The following is a 22,466-nucleotide window of genomic DNA, read 5'->3' as shown; positions in this document are numbered from 1 at the left end:
GAGGCTTCTTTCCAGGCTCTCAGCATCCCCACAATCTGTGTAGGGAAGCAGACAGAAAATATCTGAAAGAATTGAAAAAGATGAGCAGGGTTGATGGACAAAGAGCCATGCCAGAGGTGAAAACAGGGTTGTAGGATGGACTTTTGTGTGGAAAGCTGGGAGCTGGGGGTTATAAATTAATTTAAGGACTGACATGAGATGAGAATAGAAGAACAGAGAATGATATTTGAAAGAGATTTCATATTTTGAGTCTCTGATCTTGCAATGTTGACACTTGCCTAATGTTGATGGGGAATTTGAAGTCCTTCAAGAGGATATCAAGATGATACAAACTGAGAGACAAATGAAATAAATTTCCCTTTAGTTCTGAGTAAGAATGGGTATTTCTGAAATGGAATTCTGCTGGCCTGCCTTGAAGCTCAGGATGAGATGAATGAGCTGAGTGTTTGTATTTCTAGACTTTGGCTAAAGGACTCAACTCATTGACATTCAGACACTGAACTTTCAGAAGTCTGAAGCAAACTGGGAAGAATCCTCTGTGAATTTTGCCTTCAACTCAACGCCCAAACAGGTACGCAGCAAAATTTGTGTTCGTGTGCCTGTCAGGAGGCTTTGATTTTTGCATTTTAAAGTGTAGCATGGCAGTCATTACACTCCATAAAAACACCCAGATACACTGGACCCATATAAGAAAAAGGTTTCATTATAAAAAATGAATTGATACTAACTAATTGATACTAACTCTTAGGAGAGTGTTTCTCTTATGCCAATCATGTTGATTTAATATGGGATTAGTAACATTTAGGACTGTCCATCCCCCCAAAACTATTTTTGTATTAAAAGAAAGGAATTAGTCTTGCCAGGATCATAGAGAATTTCCATAATCCTGGCATCAATCACTCAATTCATCCAGTCCAGTCTTTGGGAAAAATCAAAAAGTTGCAAAGCTTGAATGCAGCGTGGAGAATTGTTAATATTTATCTCCCACTTCACATCCCTGTTACGTCACTTCTGTGCAAAAAGATAAATGCTTCAAATCAGCAACTGAGAGGAGAAAGAGAAGCCAAAAAGCAGGTGAAAGATGCTAAGAGAAGCTGAAGAAGTGAGGTCTGGCTCTTGCTTTGGAACATGAACTCTTATTCTTTATATCACTGTGCCCTGCACACCCTGAGTCTGGCAGTGCTTGTAAGTAATTGCATGGAAAAAAAAAAAGCTTTTACTTCATTGTGTTTCAATAATTGTTCATTTCCTTGTGGGAGCAGATGGTCAGATACAGCTTTATTTTAATTTTTTTTTTTCGTGAGTCTCTTTTCTCTCTGTTTGCTTTGGATTCCAGTTAAACAAGGCAAGATGCAATGAAAAGTGTGAACAGCAGCAGAAGGGACCCACTTTGTGGGATCTTCATATCAGTTTATTTCTCTGCTTTCTTATGACACACTCAGTACAGAGAAACACATAAAGAGAAACTCTTATTTTTTGTGTGTGGGCTCTGAAAGACAGTGACAAAGAAGAAAAAACTGGAGGAGGGCTGTTACACCAGAGCAGCTGAGTTTTGATAGAGTTTTCTTTAATTTCAGATTCTGCAGAGTTTCTTTTGTTACAATTTCATCTGCCTTGGTGGTAGCACTGATATTATTTGGCATGTGAGCAGCAGAGATGCTGCAGGTAACAAAGGAGTGGAACCAGCAGGGATGTTTAGAGTAGATTTAGAAAAATCCAAAGCCATTAGAAAGCTTGGAGGTCTTGTTGATATCTCACTTTGGACAGAGATTGGCAAACCAAGATCACACCAGTATCAGGAAAGGTTTGTGCAAATCAGGGGCAGGATATTATCTTTGCTTTTGAGAACAATCACATCTTCAGCATCTTCCTTTTGCCATGCCTCCTCTACATCCTTTTCTTCTTTCCTGGGAATCTCTTCCCTGAAGGGACATTTCATGAGGGGTGGCACAGCAGCTTGAGGGTTTTTTTTTTCTTCATTGAGGAAAATAAACCACTGTGAAATGACTGAACAGACTTTTTACTGATGTGAAACAAGAGATTCCTTTGTATCACCTGTGTGACAAACCCACTTCTCTGTAGTGGGAATAGATCAGTGTGATTGTTCCTAAGTAGAATATCAGGATTCAGTGCTAATGGTTAAACATATGACTGAAGGTCTCCATAAGAACCTGCCTCATTTATCCAAGAGAAACAGAATTTTCTTCTACAAATTTGGGTTGCTTTCTATACTATTATTATTATTATTATTATTATTATTATTATTATTATTATTATTAATTATTACTATATATACAATTATATACTGATCAAAACCAAGTCTATGTGTTAGTGTAGAATGAAAATCTCCTACCCTGGGTTGCATACTAGAGGATAGGTGAACAACCCTCATTTGAGTATAAAATGGTGGAAAAGCAGCTCTCTGTTTTTGTTGTGGGTGTAATTTCTTCATGTGCTTTCTCTGGACAACATGAACTCAGCTCCTGGAGAGGTTTGGAATGCTTAAGAGACTGACTCTCATCTCCTTAAACTGGGGGTCTGCTAGAGGTAAAGTGGTTTGAGGTGATAAATATACCTAATACACAGCCTGGGAGTGGAATAAATCTTTTTAGTTTATTTAACCTGAGTTTCTGTCATATCAGATCTGGCACTCAGTGTCTGCTCAGGCAGTGGTTAGTGCTGACTTGAAAATAAACTGTGACAGCACCTCCTAAGGCTGGCTCTTCTTGAAGGAAGAGGCAACAATTTAAATACCTGGTACTGGATCAGCCTCATCTTTACATTTGAGATGCATGTGCTAAATTAAGTGTTCTCCCAGTCTGGAGACTTAGAAAGTAAAAGTAGAAAAAAAAGACTTTCCTGGAGTTTCCTGGACTGGTGAATGAGCCAAACAAGCTTTGCTCTTGCCATGAACATTTCAGAGAGCAAAGGGAGTTTTGCCAGGCAAAATCTCGCAATGCTTTTTTTGCCAGGAGAAATAATTTAGAATAGTGAAAATGGGTGCATTTCCTCCTGCTGAGGTTTTTCTGGGCACAGTTCACTGAACCAAGAGAATGTTGTAAAAGAGATTTTCAGTAAATGGTTTGACTGTTTTTTCTACTGACTAATAAAGCTGCTTCTTGCAATAGCTGTCATACACTGTGGTTAGGGAATTTTCCTGCAGTCACTGTCCAGGGTGAGCACAAGGGGAGAAATAATATATGTTGGCATGAAAAGAGGCATCAAGACAGCAAAGCTTTTCAAGAGAGATGCCAATTTTCTGTAATTCTGCCTGCCATTGCATTTCTTAGTGAAGAGAAATGGAGGGTCTCTCTAGACCCCCTGGTTCAACTGATCTGCATGACACCCCTGGGGCACCTCACAGGTCAGATCTCCTCCTCCTGGGGCAGGGCAGTGTCTGTGCTCTACTCCATCCCTCCATCCATCCATCCATCCATCCATCCATCCATCCATCCCTCCATCCATCCATCATCCATCCCTCCATCCATCCATCATCCATCCCTCCATCCATCATCCCTCCATCCATCCATCCATCCATCCATCCATCCATCCATCCATCCCTCCATCCATCCATCATCCATCCCTCCATCCATCATCCATCATCCATCCATCCATCCATCCATCCATCCATCCCTCCATCCATCCATCATCCATGCCTCCATCCATCCATCATCCATCCCTCCATCCATCATCCATCCATCCATCCATCCATCCATCCATCCCTCCATCCATCCATCATCCATCCCTCCATCCATCATCCATCATCCATCCATCCATCCATCCATCCCTCCATCCATCCATCATCCATGCCTCCATCCATCCATCATCCATCCATGCATCCATGCATCCATCCATCCATCCATCTATCCATCATCCATCCATCCATCCATCCCTCCATCCATCCATCCATCATCCATCCATCCCTCCATCCATCCATCTATCCATCATCCATCCATCCATCCATCATCCATCATCCATCCATCCATCCATCCATCCCTCCATCCATCCATCCCTCCATCCATCCATCCATCCATCCACCATCCATCATCCATCCATCCATCCATCCACCATCCATCATCCATCCATCCATCCATCCATCCCTCCATCATCCATCCATCATCCATCCATCATCCATCCATCATCCATCCATCCCTCCATCCATCATCCATCCATCCATCCCTCCATCATCCATCCATCATCCATCCATCATCCATCCATCATCCATCCATCCATCATCCATCCATCCATCCATGCATCCATGCATCCATGCATCCATCCATCCATCCATCCATCCATCCCTCCATCCATCCATCCATCCATCATCCATCATCCATCATCCATCCATCCATCCATGCATCCATCCATCCCTCCATCCATCCATCCCTCCATCCATCCATCCACCATCCATCATCCATCCATCCATCCATCCCTCCATCCATCATCCATCCATCATCCATCCATCATCCATCCATCCATCCCTCCATCCATCATCCATCCATCATCCATCCATCCATCCATCATCCATCCATCCATCCATCATCCATCCATCATCCATCCATCCATCCATCATCCATCCATCCATCCATCCATCCATCCATCCCTCCATCATCCATCCATCCATCCATCCATCCATCCATCCATCCATCCATCCATCCATCCCTCCATTCATCCAAGTTCCCCTCCTCTAACACACACCAAACTCCATTCAGCCTGGGGAAGGAGCTCTGCTTTTCACTGCTGCCTTAAACTGATCCATGGCACTGCTGTCTGCAAATTTGGCAGGAAAACCACATCCTCCTAAAAGTGCAGTAAATGAGAAGCAGATGATCTTGCAGGGCAAACATGTGGAGATAATGACATTTTTAACTACCAGGGCCCAAACCCCAGAAAAACAAATGTTGTGTAATTAATCTGCTGCTCTCCAGCAGCCTGAGAGCCTCGATTTTTTGGTCAATATGCAGTTCAAATGCTCTGCAGGCCAACAGGAGACATGGACATTGACATGGAGGGGAAAGGACACAATCTGCCCTCTGAATGAACTGAAAGCCAGAGAGTTATTTTCCAAATTCCCTGAATATTAATCTTCTATGGGTGGAAGAAAACTGAGCCATATGCCAGCCACCTGTTTACCATGCAAGTCTCATCCTGGGTTCATTTTCTGTTTTGTCTCTGTGTTTTTGTGTCTATATTCACAAATGCAGAGCATGCCAGTACCAGTGGCCAGGGTGAAGAGATAAAAGTCAGAGTGTCTCTGATCACAACTCATCTTTTGGGACTGGGGACAGAGGTTAAGGCTGGACAACCACACATTTTTTAATTTTTGTGAAATAGTCCTGTACACTTCAGCCCGGTGGTGCATCCTCAGCATCCTGGGTGTAACAGCCTGGGCAGATTTTGTCCTTTACTGCCCAAAGTTCTCTGTATACCTTCAGATCCTTCTGTGGTTCCCATATGAGTCTAAATAAGGACTAAACAACTGAATGTCTCCTGCTGTTCAAACCCTGGGTGTCACTTTTTTCTTCACGCCATCATACCAAACCAACAAATGCTTTGGTGCAGAATGCTTTTTTATTTTCCAGTAAAGGAGTTTTGCCTCCCACCCTGTGTAAAGAAAGGCAGATGGCAGAAAGGAGAGAACAGATTCACTCCTTTTGGAGTGAAGAGCTCTTTCAGGTGACAGTTTTGCAGTAATTGTCTGTGATTTCATGATGATGCTTCTTTGGAGGTTGGCAGGGCTTTGTCTGTGCACAGGTTCTGCAGCATTTCCTGCAGCACTGATAAGAAAATGAGCCTGATCAGGGGCATTGTGCTTTTCTGGGGCCTTATTTAACAGGGTCTAGCTAAAGTTAGGGTGTAAATGAATCCTGCACTCAAACTCAGGCTCTAGCAAAGAGATCTTTTATTCTGGATGTAGCCAGAGGAATTGATAAACTTTTCAGTACAGAGCTGTAACTACCAGCTTGTGCAGAGACAAGCAGCCTTTGGATGGAAACCCTAAGCACTGTTCTGTGTCCCTAAACCTTTTTAGATGCAAAAGTAGGTCTGGACTTAATGCCTGACAAGATCCCATCCAATCCCTTCTAACTAATCCCCCCAAATTCTCCTCCTGGTAGGTTGCTGGGAATGTCCACCCAGAATGTGATTTTATGGTGGAGCTGAAGAAAAAGGAGGCTGAATGTCTGGATGCCCCACAAGAGCATGGAAATGCAACATCACCAGGTATCCATCCATGTGTGAGGGAGAGGGAAAGGACCAGAGTCAGGACATGGCCAGGCTGCCAAAGGACATGAGAATTTTATTTATGCTCCCACAAGCTGTTGTCTTGTCAGCTCTTCTTCCATCTACTCCCATTCTTTCCCATTTTTTTTTTATTTTTCCACAGTCCTTCACATTCAAATATTTACCAGAGTGAATCCTTGTGACCATGTCCAATTCCTTGGCATCATGCTTGCTTGTTTGTGAGGATGTGTTAATCTTTAAAAATAGGGCAACCCCTGAACAATTATGGTGATCTGATCTTTCTTCCAGCCTCACTCTTCATTTATTGCATTCTTTCTGAAAACTCACCTCAGTTTAACACAGGGGTCTAACTAAAGCAGATTAAATAGCACTCTGGGGGTGTTTATTTCTCATAATAAAAACTGTGGCTAAACTATTTTTATAAGATATGGAAGGGGTGGAGTGGCAGAGTTTAAAAAGGTTTGGGGTTTTATTTTGCTCAAATTTAACCATGCTTAAAAATATATTTCACTTTCTGTCTGAGGTTGCAAGAGAACTTGGGACAAATTGTTGTGCTGGCCAGAGGCAGATGCTGGAGAGATTCTTGCCTTACCATGTCCAAACATCCTCTTTCACTTCATGAAGGAGCCAGGTGATGTCCTACCATGGTTATTTCTGATGTGTGTCTGGCAAGAACATTTCTAAAAAGGGAGGGTGAAGACAGAGAATTTCATGTTCCCATGAGCTGGATCAGAGAATTACTGCAAAGGTTTTAGGAGGATCTGAGGGACCTTAGCAGTTCTTCTCATATTTTAAGGATTATCCATAACTGGATTTGATTTCCATAGTCTCTGATGAGGCCCTGGTTCAAAAATATGCTGAAACACAAGGAGTGATTATTGTATTTGTGGGGTGCCCTGTGGCAGGGAGGGATGATGAATCTGACTCCATGTTCTCAGAAGGCTAACTTATGACTTTATGATACTATATTATATTAAAGAATACTATACTAAACTATACTAAAGAATACAGAAAGGATACTTACAGAAGGCTAAAAAGATAATAATGAAAACTCCTGACTCTGTCCAGAGTCCCAACACAGCTTGGCCCTGATTGGCCAAAGAGTGAAAACAACTCCCAGCAGAATCCAATGAAACAATCACCTGTGGGTAAACAATCTCCAAACAGGTTCCAAAGGAGCAAAACACAGGAGAAGCAAATCAGATAATTATTGTTTTCATTTTTCTCTGAGGCTTCTCACTTTCCCAGGAGAAAAACCCTGGGCAAAGGGATTTTTCCAGAAAATATGAATGCCACAAGTAATTCCTTGGTTTCCATGTGCTTTGGGATCAGTTTGTTGTGTGAGTTTCCTTCAAAGCTCATCTGGAGGTTGTCTAGGTCAGAACTTAAGCTTGGGGTTTCTTGAGATTTATGCTGTGATTGGTGTGGGATGAAATGAAAGGCAGAGGAATGAACAATGTGATTGCTCTTAAAGACCAAGGCTGGAGATTCAAAGCAGAATTTAGGCCTTGGAGCAGCACATGTGCTGCAAAACTGCAAACAAATGCCTTTGTTTCTGCTCCCTCTCTGGGTGAGTGTGGCCAGTAACAAAATGTGAGCCCACAAGGAGCAAACCACCTTCCAGGAAAGACCTGGATTTGGCAGTTCCACAAGAAAAAGAATCTGCAAAGCCCAACCTCAGCCACATCCAACACATGCTTGTTATAACCGAGGGATAAGGAAAATCCCTTTCATCTGTGCAGATTCATTTCCTGCCCTGGGATTCTTGACTTCTCCTTCATCTGACTCATAAATATTGTTTGTGGAAGCATGGAATGGGCTGCTTATCCCAGCTTCTGATCTGCTAGGGAAGAGTAAGCCCCAGGGCAGGTGGGAATGAGAAGGGATATGGTGGACGGGTGAGTGCTGTGCAGAGCAGAAATTTATGGAGCAAGTACTTCCCAATCTTCTCCAGTGTGCCTGATATAATTCCTTCCTTGTCCTTCCCACCTCTACTCCATCACCTCTTCTCTCCCTTCTTCCCATTGTTTGTCTGTAAATAAAATAAAAAGTTTTGTATCTGAATGTGCACAGGAAAATTTTCCTACTGACTCTGCGAGATGCTAATGATCATCTTCTCCTGGTACAACTTTGTACCAGCCAGAGGTCTTCTCCTGGCTTTTATTTCCCATATTATCTTGCCCCTCATTGAGAAAATTAAAGACTTCTTTTCCAGCTGGGATGATAAAAAGAAACTGCACAAAAAAGGGCTGGTCTGATCCATTCCCTCCCTACCATGTGGCCTGTCCAGTAGAAGATGAGATTCCTCTTGAAGAAGTAAGTTCAATTACACAAATAATAATAATATGTGAGTGGTGTGCTGATATTATAGTATTCCTTTCTATCCCTGAAGAGAGAAACTCAGAAAGAAGTTGAAATTTCTTTCTAAGTATGGGATATAATTCCAATTTTTACTCTGGCCACTTATTTTGTAAGATAACCGAGAATGTTTTATTATTCAGGTGTAACAATAACAAAGCCAGCTGTAAATTCACAAGTATAACAGACAAAGATGTACCACAAAATGCTCATAAAATGTGAATTAAGACATTTCAGTAATATCAGTCAGCAAGATGAACTTGTAGTATCACAGCATCTGTACAGAAAGTGTGCTATTAAAAGACCACTGTTCCAAATTTAGCAATATCTAAGGAAAAGAGGGGTTTGGGGTGTCTCATGCTGCATTAAATATCTAATTCAACAATGGCAAAAAAAAGTCCCAAAATCTCTGTAATGCAGATCAGAATTTGACATATTTCTTCAGCCAGATTTTCACTGTTGGTGATATCTTGAGGTTACAGGCAGAGGAAAAATATAGTGCTTTAATTAATAAGGATGAAACATGGCTCATATCACCATGGAGAGATCTTGTACAGGTTCCCAGAGTGGCTGTGGTTGCCCCTGGATCCCTGGAAGTGTCCAAGGCCAGGTTGGACAGGGCTTGACACAACCTGGGATGGTGGAAGGTGTCCCTGCCCATGGCAGGGGATGGCACTGGATGCTCTTTAAGATCCCTCCCAACCCATTCTGTAATGATTCCATTATTCTGCCTAAAGGAAACTCCTCAGTTGTGGATTTATCCACTTAAGAAGTTGATTATTTTCTGTTTTACACATCTGATTTGTTGCCAGCTATGGCCAGCCTAGCACAGTTTTGATGTTTCTCATGGAATGGTGCATCCAGACTTCCTGGCGAGATTTGGAGCTCTGAGGCACTTCGGTGAGCTCTGGCTGGAATTGTGCATAGTCAGAGATTTGGGTAATCCTATAGGACTCACAGTTCACCCATTAGACAGAAAAACCCCATTATGCCTGGTTTCCACCCCATTTAACTTCATCAGTCTCAAAAGAATACTGTGAAAATTGGAGCCAATCTCTGCACCATGGATCTGTCTTAGTGCTTTGGTCAGGATCAGGTGGGAACTTTCCAGGGATGTCTCTTGGCTGTCCCCACTTACTGCATTCACACTGAGGCATGCTCCCAGAAAGGATAATCTGATTTCTTATGGATAAAATTGAACTGGAAGGTAAATTCAGGGTGCACCTGCTGTGCTCTGAGCAGTAACAACAGCTCAGCCCATTGGGTTGGACTGTGGATAATCATAAATCTGCACACTTGGATGCAAAGTCCTTGGCATAAAAGGTTTCACTCTACTGATCCAGGAGTTGGAAGTAGATGAAACTGGAGGTCCCTTCCAACCAAACCAGTAAAGGATTTATGATTCTATGACCTGCTCTTTCTAAGGCAGTTGTAGTGATAGATCCTTTTTGTGGGTCACAGAAACCAATAAGGTCTCATTTTCTAAAGACTTGGATTGTCTTCTGAGAGTGTTTTCCTTCATTAACTATAAAAGTAAAAGGATGAGAAAAAACAGATTTTTATTAATAATTAAACAGCTCAACACCGTGGCCAGGCTCTTCTCATTCTACTACAGACTCATATTTAGGCAGCTAATTTTTAAGCACCTAAATAAATTAAATAAATATCAGTCTTATAATGCCTGAAGTTCCATTTAAGGCTCAAAATGAGCATCTCCCTTTCCCCAAGTGAACTGTAGGAATGCACTGCACAGCTGTGCAGATTTTAGGTAATAAAAGCATTGAAATGGGACCCCAGAGACAGATCATGTTAGACTGGAGTTAGATTTGCAGCCTAGAGCTTATTCATTCTGTTTTCTGCTTTCATCTGTGATAGCTGAAGTCAACTTATCCTCACTCAGGGATTGTGTCTGATAGAGGAGCCACTTAAATTGAAATGGATTTTGACTGGGATTCCAACTGAGCAGCAGCTGAGTTTGGCAGCAAGAAAAACAGAGGAAAGAAACAACCCCAGGAAAAAAAAATACAGAAAAACCCCAAAAAAACAACAACAAAAAAAACCCAAAACAAAACAAAACAAAAAAAAAAAAAAAAACCAAAAAAACAAAAAAACCAAAAAACCACCAAAACAACCCACCACAACACAATAAAAATTGAAAGGAGGAATAGACAGCAAAAATGGAAGTAGGGAAGCAGAGAGCAGGAAAGTGGAGAAAAATAGAGAAATGCTGATAGAATTCTGTATTCATCATGCTGCCAGAAGCATTGTCCTGCTAACTGCTGGGGAGAAAACATGGTACAGAACACAACATTTATAAAAATTGTGTAAGATTTTGAACAATGCCTTTTTGAAGACTGGTGTGGGTTTTTATGTTTTTGTGAATGAGCTTCAAACTACCCAGATCAATACATATTTCAGCATCAGATTGGGCTGCATCCACACAACTGTGGAATGGGATTACACAAAAGAAACAAAATGAGTGATTTAAGTTGAATTTTGCTGTGGGAAAGAAGAGGGGGAAAATTAGGCAGTCAGGGATGTCAACAGAATGGAAGCACCAAACAAAGTAAAAGAGACAATTTAGTAAAAACCTGTCATTTAACAGCAACTTGTGTGACAAATTGTTCTCTTTTCTAGCAATCCTACTTTTCTACTATAAAGATCATCTACACTGTGGGATACAGCGTGTCCATCTCCTCCCTCATCATTGCTGTGACAGTTCTGATTGCATTCAGGTAAAGGTGTCCTCTAACCAAGATTCTTTTCACAGTTCTTAATTTCTTAGACTGTGGAAGACAACATTAGACATAACAAAATCATAGAAGTAGAAATTCAGGCGAATAAAAGTTTAAAAAAAATTCCAGCTATGTTGGTTAAATAATATGAAACTGAAGCTGGAAATTAAAAGGCATCAGAGAGAGCCAGGAATAAGATTCAGATCTGGGGAATAAACCCAGGCTGTGTCTTGGCAAAACTCAGCAACTCACTTTGATCCTGAAGAACCAACAGAAAAATTTACTTGCTTTAGGCTGGAATGAAGATTTTTTTCATAAACTATGCATGCCTGCCTGTTATGGCTCCAGGGAATTTTTAATAAGAATATACACAAAGGACTTGATTCTGAATGAATGAATGTTCCTATCCTGTTCATTGAATTGATTACTATTGAAACATTTACCACTAAAGACATGTTTTAAAGTTAGTTTCAGAATTTGGTCACATTTGGTGAGAATTTTTTTTTACTGAGTTAGGTATTTTATACATATTTATAGATATTTTCAGGTCTAATTAAGAGTATTTAAAGTATTTTATAATTTCATGTAGATTTAATGTCTGCCACCATGTGGGATTTATTTTATTAATTTTTTTATTTATTTATTGTATTTCTGTGAGACAAAAAAAAATAGAAAAAGAAAAAAAAAAGGCAGGAGTTTTATTATTATGCTGTGAGAATCAGGGTTCTCTAGGGAAAATTTCTTGACCTCTGCTGGTTCCTAGTTCATGTCTGGAAGCCACCAGATATGTTTATTGACATCCACTCTGACCTCAGGAAAACAAACCAGCCCAAATGAGGGGAAAGAAAGAAACAATGGACATAAGGAGACGCAGTAATAGGGAGGAAAAAGTCATAATTAACAATGGGGTTGACATTTGAGGTCAGCAATAAAATTCTGCACACTCCAGGTGAACTTTCAGATTAGGTGACCCTCAGATTACTGGGTCTGGAGAGAATTTGGCTTTTAGTGGAACTTTGATTATTAACTCAAGTCCTCATCTCCAAATGAAAGCATGAAGCTGTATAACTCCCTCAAAATCTGTATATAATAACAGTAAAAATTTAATCTTAGTTAACTGGGAATTTAAGGTAGAAGTGTGAATTGAATTTAGAGTAGATGTGCAAATTGAATTTAAAGCAGATGTGCCAAATTGTTTTAAAGCTCTTCTGTGCTTTTACTTAATTCATCAAAATAACTTTGGCAAAGTAAGGGAAAACCTATAATTCTGCTTAACAAGTAAAGAGATTAAAATGTAGATTGGGGCTGATTTGCATCACATGAGGAAGTTTTCTGCCTCTCTCTGCAAGAGCTCAGTGGATCAAAATGTTCTTCCTAAATGTGTCTGGAAGTACCTGAGATAAAACAAGGGTTTATTGTCTATTTTATTTACTGCAGCACAACAAAGTTAATTACCTCAGAGTGACCTCTCTTTTTTCCCAGGAGGCTTCGCTGTCCCAGGAATTATATCCATGTACAGCTCTTTTTTACATTCATCTTAAAGGCTATTGCCATTTTCATTAAGGATGCTGTCCTTTTCCAGGAGGAAGGCATTGATCACTGCAGCTTCTCCACAGTAAGCACATGAAAAGCAGGATATTGTGGTATTTGATGTTTTTAGGTACCATTTATTTATGGTTTCACTTTTCATCCCTCTTTTTTACGAATTTTTCTGATAATGAAAATTATATAATTTTCATTCAGTATATTTTACTTCCATAAATATGTACATTATGGTCTCCTAGGTTCTTAAAGCATCCATTTGTGATGTTGCAGCTCTCTAAATGAAATTTGGACTTTGACATAGCAACAAAGTAGTATCATTACACTGTTATGTGTCAGTAACCTGAAGTCTAAAATTGAAGATCTCTGAGTACATCAAAGAACAACTTTTAAAGCTTATTCTTCTGGAAATGTTGGGTTTCCTGTTCTGGTTGGAAGCTCTGATCTGTAAAGCACAAAGCACTCAAGGTACCAGGCAATGAATTTAGCATTCATCCAGCCCCAGATCTTGGCAATGGTTTTCAAGCTGAGGTTTATGGGATGGTTCTGCACTGCTGACAGCCACACAGAATTTTAGAGCTGAGCATAAGGAGAAAAATGGGTCCCTGAACCTTTATTCAAGGAGCATTTGACACTGAAGGTACACTCAAGGCAGTGAATTTGTGAGAGAACTCACATGCTCAGGAGCCCAAGTTACATTTCTAACATGGAGATGGAAAGCAAAATGCAGAGGGGATTCCAAAGTGTTATCATGGCTAAAGCCTTACTACTCAGAAATCCATTTTACATTTGAAGCTCTCAGTTTAAACATCAGTTAATAGTGAGATCTTGTTCTAGGTAGAACCCAGCCAATATCACAGATGTGTCCTCCATGGTCAAACCAAGAGATGTGTCTCCAAGCAATGCCTAAAGTGTGACTTTCCTGTTCCTCAGACTGAATGCAAGATCTCTGTGGTTTTCTGTCACTACTTCATGATGACCAATTTCATGTGGCTGCTGGTGGAGGCTCTCTACCTGAACTGCCTGCTGCTCTCATCCCTTTCTCATGGAAGAAGATATTTTTGGTGGCTGGTTCTCTTTGGCTGGGGTAGGTTTTTACGAATTTTAAAGGACATTAGTAAAAGGCAGGGTGTTAAATGAGGCTGGAGAAGATAAGGCTTCACAGAGACTACAGAGCAACTTCCAAGGGGTACAAGAAAGCTGGAGAGGGATTTTTCCCAAGGAATGGAGTGATGGGACAGGGAAATTCCATACTGTGAGAGTGGTGAAACCCTGGCACAGGTTGCCCAGGGAGGCTGTGGACTCTCCATGCCTGGAAATGTCCAAGGCCAGGTTGGATGGAGATCTGAGCAACCTGGGACAGTGGAAGGTGTCCTGTGGGTTGGAACCAGGTGATTTTTAAGGTGGCTTCTCCCCCAGGCCATTCTATAACTCCATGATTCCATGGTTCTATGATTCTATGACTCTATGATTCTACGATTCTACGATTCTACAATTCTATGATTCCCCAGTTCTATGATTCTGTGACTCTATGATTCCATAATTTCATGGTTCTATGACTCTGCAATTTTATGATTCTATGATTCCATGATCCATTCCCATTAAAAATACTGGATGTGGAAGCCAGTTGATCTAATTAAAGAACCTAACCTGGGCCTTGCTTCCATTTTATTTTTATGTGCATACTAGCCAGAAGCAATCAAGTTTTTTTATGGCAATAAAGCCCTTGTGAAAGGGGTGGAAAATCAATTATATTTGAGAATGCACAAAGAGACATCCTGCAGTCTCAGCCTTCTTCACCCCACTGAAAACACCTCTAAGGAATTATCACAAACACCAGAATTCAATGTGCCTTGTTCTCTTTGTGCAGAATGGTTACACAGGTTGGGAAAGGGAATTGTTTTTTTCCTAATCAGGAACTTTTTTATTCCTGGCATTTCTACAGCCCATTTTTTGCACTGAGATATTGTATGAATGGAGCAGCTCTGTCCACTAAATAACAGGACAGTGAAACAGCAACATCTCCCCTCTGATTTTGTTGTTGTCTGGAATAAATTCATTTTTAGATTCCTAAAACACTCAGAGGTGTTTTAGGAATCTGAAACCAAGTGGGTGCCCACAGAGAGTTGCTGGGGAAGGAAAAAGCAGAGCACTCCTCCATGGCAGGTGAATGCCCTTGGCCAGAGGAATATTTCATTGCTTCAGGGAGGGAAACCCACGTCTGTTGCCATCAAAGATTAAGAGAGGCCAGACAACTCAGCAAATAGAATCACTTTTTGTGTTTTAGGGACTGTGTTTAAAACAATTCCTGTTACAGGAACTGACCCCAAAAGATAATTCCAGCTCTCAAAAATGATTGATCTGTATCATTGCACCAGAGTTTCAGTGGACAATTGGATTAATTATACCTTATTTTGCAATGTCTGTCAGGTTTTCCAACACTTTTCACCCTTATATGGATATTGACAAAATTCTACTTTGAAGACACAGCGTAAGTCTTTGTTTCCCACATTATTCCACATCCTTGAGTTATATTTTTAATTGATTGCAGTGATTACATACTTATGTTTTTCTAAACTTATTGTCATGTTCACAGATGCTGGGATATTAATCAAGGCTCTCCTTATTGGTGGCTAATCAAAGGACCAATTATAATTTCTGTGGGGGTAGGTACTTGTCAGTTTGCTGATATTACTTAGAAGAAAAAAAGGCTTTTGAATTAAAATTGAGTTTCTTTGCTGAGTTGTAGGAACAGGAATGATAAATTTCTACTGTTAATTGCCTGGGTCCAATGCAAACTAAAAAGTTCATCTTTCAAACAAATTGAAACTTTCCTAGAACTGTCAGTTTAGTTGAAATTAATAGCAAATTAGTGGACTAAATATTCCTTATATTTGAAACAAAATTTTAGCCTAAGATCTCAGAATCAGACATAAATTTTAATACAAAACTGTCAAGGGAAATAGTTTTCTGTTCAGAGCTGACAACTGATAACAGCTCTTGAGCCTGGCATTTATGGAATAAACTGATGGGCTTTAAATGATCATCATAAATGTTTACTCTCACAAGTCATTAAACCCAAGCAGTGTTTGAGAAAGCAGTTAATGGATGACCTTAAGGTCAGCTATGAAAGCTTAATTTAATTGGAGGACAGATGGATGCAAATGAGGGCTATGGAATCACAGAGTTTGGGTTGGAAGGGACCTTAAAGATACACACAAACAATGTGAGTGAAGAATCTCAAGTTGAATTCTGGCCAGAGCTTGCTGTGTTTCAATAAAATATTTCATGTCCTTCAACCTCTGTTATTTCTTCTGCTGGAATTCACATAGAGCATCACTAATGGATAGAATGAGAGTGGACTTTCTGGTAAAATGAGGACATTCTTAGACAAAATTAAACATTCAGCCTCACCTAAGGAAGATCTGGTGTGCACAGACACTCCAAAAATGCTTGGGGAGAATCCCTCTGATCATGAAAAACTGAGCAGCCTCACAGACTTTGCATAAAGCTGTGCCAAATTACAACTGCAGAAGAATTTATTTGCGAGTTAGGATGGACCCTGACTGCTTTAGAGCTGAGCTAATGCTCCTCAAGGGCTCCTTCAGGGCCAACAAAGGGAAATGTGCACTTCTGGCAAGTTTCAGATTCAGATTCACCTGAATATCTGCCTTGGGAGGAGGTGAGCTGCCCCCAAGCCCACCTGAAGCTCTATTCACTCTCCTGGCTGGTACTCTACTGACTGCAAAGGCAGAGCAGGGTGATCAGCTCTGATGGAAATACCTCATTGTAGAGGTATTTAGGCAGAAAAATTCTACTAATAGTGCCCAGAGAGATCAGCCAGAACTTAATGCAATGTTTGTCTCTGAGGAGAATCCAACGGATTTGTGCTACAAAAGGTAAAAGAGGTAAAACATAAGTGATGAAAATATTTTGCTGAACAAAGTGAAAGTCTCAAGTTTTCACCTTCAGCCATTTCTTCAAGCAGGAATGCAACTTATTTAAATACTTGCATGCTGCCAGCAGGGATAGCATTAACAACCTTACATTCAAACTGCACAAATTACATTGTAACTAAAATAAAAAAAGAAGACTTACCAGATTTTCTCTGCAAAGTTTTCCATCAGAAATTAACCTTTTCTTTTTCTTCCTTCTCACCCCTCAAATGTTATGAACAGGTCAATTTTGTCCTATTTATCAACATCATCAGAATTTTGCTGAAAAAACTAGACCCTAGACAAATCAACTTCAATAATTCTTCTCAGTACAGGTAATGTATGGAATATTTTTTTAAAAAATCAATTATTTCAATATTAATAATAAAAAATTATGTTGTCTTTTCTAAACAGAGAAGTACTTGCTCAGTGTCACAGACAGGCTCAGTTAAATTGGTATTAAATTTTAGAATTCCCAACCTTATCCCATTCCAAAGGACATTAGTCAAAGGGTGAGACTCAAGCCACCTCATATTGGCCAATGGGATTTATTCAGATCAGCTCAGATGTCTGCCTTCCAATTAAAATCAATGGGGAGACAATGAAATTAATTCAATTGGAATTAAATCTCTTATTTAGGACAGGAAAAATTACCTTCTATATCTGCCTTTCTCTGTATGAGAACTGCAAAGGAAGACAGCATATTTACTTCTATTTTATAAATATATTTATATATACTAGTTTCTTTTTCACTTCTGTTCACCACTGTGGCTCACTGAGTGCATTAGTTTTTACTCAGAAAAATAATATTACCTTATTTCTTCTCATCTCCTGTGCTAGACGTCTGTCAAGGTCAACTCTGCTTCTAATTCCTTTATTTGGAACCCATTACATTGTCTTCAACTTCCTCCCAGAATATACCAGCCTGGGGGTTCGTCTTTATTTGGAGCTCTGCGTTGGATCTTTTCAGGTAAAATTACCACAGGTCCTTTGGTTCCTTCTTACCAGTTTTTCTATTTTAGCCTTTTGTCCTCATCACAGGAATTGCACAAAAAGAATCCTCAGATCCTGAAACCAGTGTCTGCTCACAAAGTTCCTGGTTCTCTGCTGAGTTAAAATGTCTGAAGAGGTGACAAATCCTGCTTGGCTCTAGGCTGGCCTCCAGATTTTGGAAATACAAAATTTCAGATAAGTGTGTAAATTGGATGGGGGGGCCAAAGTCAAGCATGGAAAATCTTGCTTGCTACCAGTACTTGTCCACCTGCCTTCCCTGACTCCACTAACAAATTCAAGCTGACTTGGGCTGACTTAAATCCTCCAGAGGCAATCAAAGCTGTGTGTCCAGCAGCCTTGCTAATTCTTTGTTAAAGAATAAATTGATAATTAAACATAAGCATCCAGCAGTGCCTGGTGACAGGCTGCTGTCCCAAGGAATGCCACGTCCCTTCCCCTCCTGAAAATATTGGGTTGATGGCACCCACTGCTCTGGATTGGCACACAGGGCATGGACAGCTTGAGGAGCTTGATGCCAACAAGAAAATTCCTGCTCTGGTGTCCCCTCCAGGTGGTTTTGCTGCCTGAGTTATGAGCTGGGCAGGATCTGATTTCCCTTTGCTTCCCTCCTGTTCCCTGTGCTGCGCCTCAGTCCAAAGCAGCAGTTGTGGGAATGCCTCCAAACCTCCCCAGGGACCAGATCTCTCCCTGGATGGGTCCATGGGATTCTTCATGGGATGGTTCTCAGGGAGCATCACCAGCAATCCATGAGTTTGGTGCTGGTTTATTCCTCTTGAGGATTGACTCTGCTGTGTCAGTCCTGCCCAACAAACCCCGTCCATCAATGCTGACCCTCTGTACAGGGAGGGGACCTTCACTGAGCTAATGAGTAGTTAATGAATAATTTAATAGAATAAAAGGTCAAGGTGTTGAGCCAGGATCTGGTCATGTAGATCCTTTGACCTCCTAGGATTTGTCCTGGATTTATCTCAGTTCAGAATCTTAACAAACACATTCAATAGCACAGAATTGGCTCTCATCTGGTAGTCTACAGAAATACAGAATTTGGCTGGAGAGGTGTGTGACCCATCCATGGATCTGCTTCAGCAGTCTCTGTTTTACTTTCTTTAGAGTGCATAAAGAATCAGCTGTCAGTGAGTTGGGCTGGAGAATGGACCACACTTCCATAATCATCAATCACATTTGTGAATTCATAGCATGTGCCTGATTTTGATGAAATGCCACTAACCAGGTGTTTATCTTTAAAGCCATTCAGCTTTATTGGAGATCCATAAATTATCTTTCAGCTTCCAGCAATCTCCCACCTATATTGATACTCACTAATTCACATAACATTAAGTCAGATAATGTTACGGGCTTTTTCAGACTGTGTTAACCCTCAAAACTTTTTTTTTTTCTGGCCTTTTTCAGGGGTTTATTGTGGCAGTTCTCTACTGTTTCCTGAACCAAGAGGTAAGGGAACTATATCAGATATATTTTCCACAATACTGCCTTCAGTGGCAAATATATAGTTAACAATCAATTTCATACAAAAGATAACCAAATCTTTCATTTTCTTATCACTGTTACATGGGTAGCAATGTTGATGAATTTTATTTCAGTGATCTTCATGGGAATGAAGCCATCTAGTGGAGAAATGAACTTTTACTACTTTGCTATTCTGTCAAATATTTTTGATCCTTTCTGCACATTTTTGTCCTATAGCAGGGCTTGGAAAACCCCTGCTAAGTCCAGATCTGAAAATACAATTTGCTTCAGTGATGCAGAGGGATCTCCATGTACTGAAGGTCTATGTTTAAATTGGAAACAATTTAAATACATACCTTTACCCAATAGTGAAATATATTTTTTAGTATTTTTAATAGTCTCATGAAGCATCTCAGTATTTTTTCATGTTGGTAAATCTGATTTTCTGTTTAGAATGTATAAGTCATAATTTTACTGTTGATGGGAGAGGAGTCTGTCTTTTAGCTTAGTGTCCATATCCAGTCTAGATGTGATAATAATGCATCTTAAAGGAATTCTACAGAAAACGTGCAAGTTTATCCTCCACATTTTAGAATATGTTGAAACTCTGGGATTTTCCCTCATTTTCTGACTCCAGAGTAGCTGAGATTGCTCCTTTGGGATATGACTGGGATTCAGTTTCAGACTAACACTCTGCTGGATTCTGTCTGCAGCTCCTGAAAAGGAGAATCCTGTTCCACATATGTCCACCCTTCTCCCCAGAAAGGGCATCCCTGGAGGGTCAAAGGTGTTTTTAGGAGATGAATCCTGCCCCTGATCACTCTAGACTCCCTGGACTGTATTGCTAAACCTTCATTTTCCAGTTTAAATTCAAGGGCTGATTAAGCTTTCAAACAGTATTTAATCACCTACATGTGCCATGGGCCAAACTTTCTGAACTCTATCAGAATTTTCTGAAATATTAAATTAAATATTTTTAAATATATTAACATTCTTCGCCTTTTGGTTGGGTTTATGGCCATGAATTACTGGTTTAATGATGCTTGTGTTTAGATAAAAATCCTGTCATTAGTTTATTAATAACCCTAATCCCTTCTAACCACAGACCACAGCTGCACATCCAGACACCCAGCACTTCCATACAGAAATTCCCTCCCTATTAAACATCTGGGGAGTCACACTCCTAACAAGAATCAGATGTGACAGGAGGCTTTAGTGGGTGGCCTGGACCCTCTCTGTGCTCCTGTGAACATGCCAGTACATGACACACAATGACACAGCTGTCAACAGCACACAGCAAACCTCTCCTGACTGCTGCTGGCTTTTCCCTCATCATCTCAGATGGCAAAGCAGCATTATTTCCCAGCCACAAATTGGAGAATGCTGATTAAGAAGCTTGCTGCAGATTACACTTTTCTAGAAGCAGATGGAACCAAGAAAACATCCCTTAGCAACTGAGAAAGAGCAGGCAATGTGGAGAAAATAGATTTCATTGTGTAGGCTACGTTGGTGAGATCGATGGTAGAATAAATATTCATAGGAATATTTAAAAAAAAAGGAGAAGGTAGATGAAAAAAAAGCTGAGATCTTTTAGAAATGGAAGAAATGGTTTACAGTGCTAGAGACCTCAAGCTTTCTACTGATAGAACTTCAGGAGAAGTTTTCATCAGTGCAGAAAGATGGCCGTGCTGAGACAGGATTCTACTTCTTTCTATCAGCTAAAAAGGAAACTAACTTGTCCAGAGATGTCTAAAAGGTTTATTCTTTTCTAGCCCCTTTTTCTGTCCCGCTTCTTTCCCACTGTCTGCTCCCCAGAAGAATTCCACCACAAAAATTCAAGCAGCTTTTTCCTTTTGTTCCTCAGGTGCAAACGGAAATCGGCCGGAGGTGGCACAGGAAGAGATACGGGCTGGTGCCAGTGTGGAGGAGGACCAGGTGGACTGTGCCCTCCAGCTCTGGGGTGAAAATGACCACATCTGTGTGCTGAAAATGGCCTCGGGCTCTGGAGGGAAAAAATCCAACCAAACAAACAAAATTTTACCAAACATAACTATTACAGTTTATCCCGAGCAAATTGGAGAAGGATCCTCCAATTCTGACCATGGGGCTTTTCTGCAGGACAAGCATTGCAAGGACAGATTAAACCCTGATTAATCTTCTAAAACAAAATAATCCTCTCAGTGATAACTCTGTGTGCACCACAGCACAAATAAAAATCACCTGTTCTGGTTCACTTCTACACTTTCACTGGTAGAGCACTGTGGTGTTTTCAGGGTCCCCCATCAAGGGCAGGAAAGATGAATCTGACTCCATGTTCTTGGAAGACTAATTTATTATGATATGATATGATATGATATGATATGATATGATATGATATGATATGATATGATATTATATTATATTATATTATATTATATTAAAGAATGCTATACTAAAATATACTAAAGAATAGAGAAAGGATACAGACAGAAGGCTAAAAGATAATAATGAAAAACTCATGACTCCTTCCAGAGTCCTGTCACAGCCTGACTGTGATTGGTCATTAAGTCAAAACAATTCACATGAAACCAATCAAACAATCACCTGTTGGATAAACAATCTCCAAACCACATTCCAAAGCAGCAAAACACAGGAGAAGCAAATGAGATAATATTGTTTTCCTTTTTCTCTGAGGCTTCTCAGCTTCCCAGGAGAAGAATCCTGGGCAAGGGAATTTTTCAGAAAATATGATGGTGACAGAGCACAAAGTACTTGTGAATGGACACCAGTAGCATCCTCCAGTGACACCATAGATGACCAGCTCTGGAAAACAGAATTAAATTCTAATTTAGTGGGAGCTGGAGTCTATCCAGCTTCTTCAAGCTTTGTTCCATGTTCTGATTCCATAGGCATATAAATAAGAAGCCCAAAGTCTTGCTGAACTGCATCAGAAAAAAAAGCCCTTTTATGTTGTCTTTTTGCATTGTCTCTTAAGTAGCAAAAAGATTCAATTTCACCATAAAACACCCTCAGGTTCTGATGTTATTTCAGGAGTTACAGGTTAGAAAATTCCTGACAGCCGAGTAGCAGGAAAGGGAGGCATTGGGAAGGCCAAAACTCCATATGATAATCATTAAGGAAATTCTTTGCAAGGAAATGAAAAGAAAAAGCCAAATTTTGCACAGAAAGAGAATGA

General features: G+C 40.3%; 1 protein-coding gene across 1 annotated transcript; it reads left to right on the top strand.

Moving 5' to 3' along the window:
* Positions 1 to 1,052: 1,052 nt before the first annotated feature.
* Positions 1,053 to 21,699, top strand: GHRHR (growth hormone releasing hormone receptor). The gene is made up of 13 exons (XM_071428495.1): positions 1,053 to 1,185; positions 6,114 to 6,219; positions 6,764 to 6,871; positions 8,456 to 8,556; positions 11,236 to 11,333; positions 12,816 to 12,948; positions 13,809 to 13,962; positions 15,306 to 15,366; positions 15,472 to 15,541; positions 17,054 to 17,145; positions 17,651 to 17,780; positions 19,235 to 19,276; positions 21,156 to 21,699. The coding sequence occupies exons 1-13, from the start codon at positions 1,129 to 1,131 to the stop codon at positions 21,276 to 21,278; spliced, it is 1,275 nt and encodes a 424-aa protein (XP_071284596.1). The 5' UTR covers positions 1,053 to 1,128; the 3' UTR covers positions 21,279 to 21,699.
* The last annotated feature ends 767 nt before the right edge of the window (positions 21,700 to 22,466 follow it).

The sequence above is a fragment of the Agelaius tricolor genome, unplaced genomic scaffold, assembly GCF_023055355.1.
Source record: "Agelaius tricolor isolate 1412-34295 unplaced genomic scaffold, bAgeTri1.0.p SCAF_6, whole genome shotgun sequence".
NCBI lineage: Eukaryota > Metazoa > Chordata > Aves > Passeriformes > Icteridae > Agelaius > Agelaius tricolor.
This window is presented reverse-complemented; position numbering and strand designations above follow the sequence as displayed.